This window comes from Austrofundulus limnaeus, unplaced genomic scaffold (assembly GCF_001266775.1).
Source record: "Austrofundulus limnaeus strain Quisiro unplaced genomic scaffold, Austrofundulus_limnaeus-1.0 Scaffold97, whole genome shotgun sequence".
NCBI classification, from domain to species: Eukaryota; Metazoa; Chordata; class Actinopteri; order Cyprinodontiformes; family Rivulidae; genus Austrofundulus; species Austrofundulus limnaeus.
In genome coordinates this window covers 789595-792183 of record NW_013952499.1, presented here as the reverse complement: position 1 = coordinate 792183, position 2589 = coordinate 789595, and the positions used below count along the sequence as shown (strand labels likewise).

The window sequence follows — 2589 nt, the reverse complement described above, 5'->3', positions numbered from 1 at the left end:
CAAGGTAGTGAAAAATTAGTTGTAATATCCCTTTAGTCATTTCCTGAATCGGAAGCTGGAATGGGAAGCTAACTTCAGCTTCGTAAATAAAAAAAAAGGTAAAATTTCTGGATCAAAACACGCTGCAGTTGAAACTTACATTTAATAATGAGCTTTGCAGCCTCCTGGAGCTCCTCAGGTAGTCTCAGRGTGTTCAGGTGGGACAAACCTGGATGTCTCTTGTGGGGTTCTCCTTTCAGGAAGTCAACTTTGGGTTGTGGGTTGGCAACGGTACTCAGACACTGAAGGAAAAAAATTAAATGATTAATATCTCACACATCAATTAATCAAGAAAATAGTTCTAAAATAGTTACATTTCAGATATTCTCCATAGATAACTCTGTACTTAGAAAGACATTCATGTTGTGCCACACATCACTATTTTAAAACGTGTTTTTGAAGGTGTTTAGAAGGCGATAACTTTACTTTATTTAAAACTGTGAGATACATGTAGAATCTATAACTTCATGGTASCTTAGAAACCGTCAGGAAGAACAGTATTTATTTGTTTTTAATTATGACAAAAAGAAATATGTGCTAAGCAGGGATTTGTCTGATTTTTCTTTTTAGAGACAATTCGCTTCACTACGGTTTACGGCAATTGAAATGAGACATTACTGATGAAATCCGCTTTATAAAAGCTATACATATTCTTCTAACAAATAACTTTACTACACTGAGCTAAAATAACGTTTRAGTTTAGCTAATATCTGACCTCACAGACTGTGAAGATGATGCGTTCAATGACACCCACTAACAGTACGCACCCTGAAAGGTATTTTCGTCGCAGACGCCCTCAGACAGAGAACAGAGGCTGTGTAGCTCAGAGTCGCCATGTCCTCGATGTCTAAACAGAGTTCAATATCGTTAACAAATCAATCTTCATCCAGACGTCGGTAAACCACACCAACTTGTTACCGAGCATCAGCGAAACAATTCCGACCGTCAACCAAAGCGGAACGTTCATCCGGAAAGTTTTGTTCCTATGTCATGAAAATAAATTGAGTGCTCACTATGTCTTTGTTTGCCTGTACGGCCCAACAMCAGTTATATTCAGTTTATGAGATAGACATAAAACTGGTTGAGTTGAGGTCACTTTAACTCTTCAATGCAACAATACCCAACTGAAAAGTCATATTTACAATTATTTGTTTTAAAGTTTGGTTTCTGCAATGGTAACTGCCTCAACCGCCCGCCGTGGCAACCTACATCGATTGAGTCGTCTTCGTATTAAACGATCTTTGGTAGACTTCGCTCTTCTGCCGTCCTGTCCAGAAAACAGCCGCAGAAGAAGAAAGTTTCCCGCCGTGGGTTTGTTGTTAAACCTTGGCTCTTTCCTTTTTTATCGTTTCTAGTTAAAAACACATTTTACAAACCATGAGACGAACCAGAAGTTCGAGAAACACCAGCCAGAAGAACGCTGCAGAAAACAGAGACGTCAAYACCAAAACAGGTTGGTGCTTGATTAGCTTAACATTTTAGCCACCTGGTCTGGACTGTTTAAATWTGTCTGAATTAAAGACCACTAAAATATAAACGTCATGAATTAGTATTTATTGAACWAGAGATTCAAGTAATTCAAGTAAAGAATAATTTAATGTATGATCATTTCTGCACCTGTCAAATCCTTTAGACATGTGTTGTTGTTATTATTGTTAAATAACTTCATTATCATAAACTAAAGGCCTTGCAGTCCTGCCCTAKCACATCATATTATTTGTGTTTACACTAACATCTCTAATATTGCATGTTCAATGTATTATTTTGAATGAAAGGAAATTTAAAAAATAACAAATATTAAGCAATTCTTTAGGTGCTCACTTGGGTAAAAATGTCTCAAATTGGTAATTATTTGGAAATTATTAAGTGTTATACAAATATGTTAGCTTTGCAATATGTGCTGTTTGAAACAAAGTTTAGCAGATTTTTCTTTTTTATTAAAATAAAGCARTTAATAGTGACTAAATCAAACTCAAAGGGTTAGATTGTCAACATAAACAAAAGAGGAAAGGAAAATCACAGGGTTAAGCTCTTTGTGTTTTCAGTTTCTAATTGTTTCACAGGTATTATTGTTGAATGCATTCATTTTAAATGCAGTATTGATTTACAGCCAACTTATTTTTTTTCAATCTGCGATCAGTTTGGCAGTGGGAAGGCGATGAAGGACAGTGGGAGTCGTACCCGCCCTCCGCCTGTGCCTTGCTGGATTCGACCGCCTCTTCGGGGAAGACGTCGGTCACGCTGACTCTCGGCTCGGGGACGGCGTACGAAATTAACCTGAAGAAGATGGTTCAGATTAATCCTGTGACCAARTACAAAAGAAAGATTCGATCGCAGACGGTTAAAGCTGGTGTGTATCTGGATTGATTACCTGATTTTGTAATGGCAYGATCATCAAAATGCTTTTATTATCTGACCTGTTGACTCTGAAGTTCGTGTTGAGGCTAACCGTCTGCTAATACCACACCAAACTTTAACTCAATGGGCCTCATGCAAGAACATGTTCGTATTCTTATCCTAAATTTCTCTTACTTTTGTTCGTACGAAGGG

The 2589-nt window shown here is 37.4% G+C and overlaps 2 protein-coding genes across 2 annotated transcripts in view; one reads left to right on the top strand and one right to left on the bottom strand.

Moving 5' to 3' along the window:
- The window catches only part of mettl17 (methyltransferase like 17), a 9524-nt gene extending 8534 nt beyond the window's left edge, over positions 1-990 (bottom strand). The window contains exons 1-2 of the mRNA XM_014013017.1: positions 807-990; positions 140-281 (exon numbers count right to left, since the gene is read on the bottom strand). Of these exons, the coding sequence (XP_013868471.1) occupies positions 140-281; positions 807-875 (211 nt within the window). The 5' untranslated portion in view covers positions 876-990. The remainder of the gene's footprint in view (positions 1-139; positions 282-806) is intronic.
- Positions 991-1248: 258 nt separating this feature from the next.
- Positions 1249-2589, top strand: part of parp2 (poly (ADP-ribose) polymerase 2) — a gene marked incomplete in the record, with an annotated part of 10969 nt that continues 9628 nt past the window's right edge. The window contains 2 exon segments of the mRNA XM_014013008.1: positions 1249-1492; positions 2180-2389. Of these exon segments, the coding sequence (XP_013868462.1) occupies positions 1417-1492; positions 2180-2389 (286 nt within the window).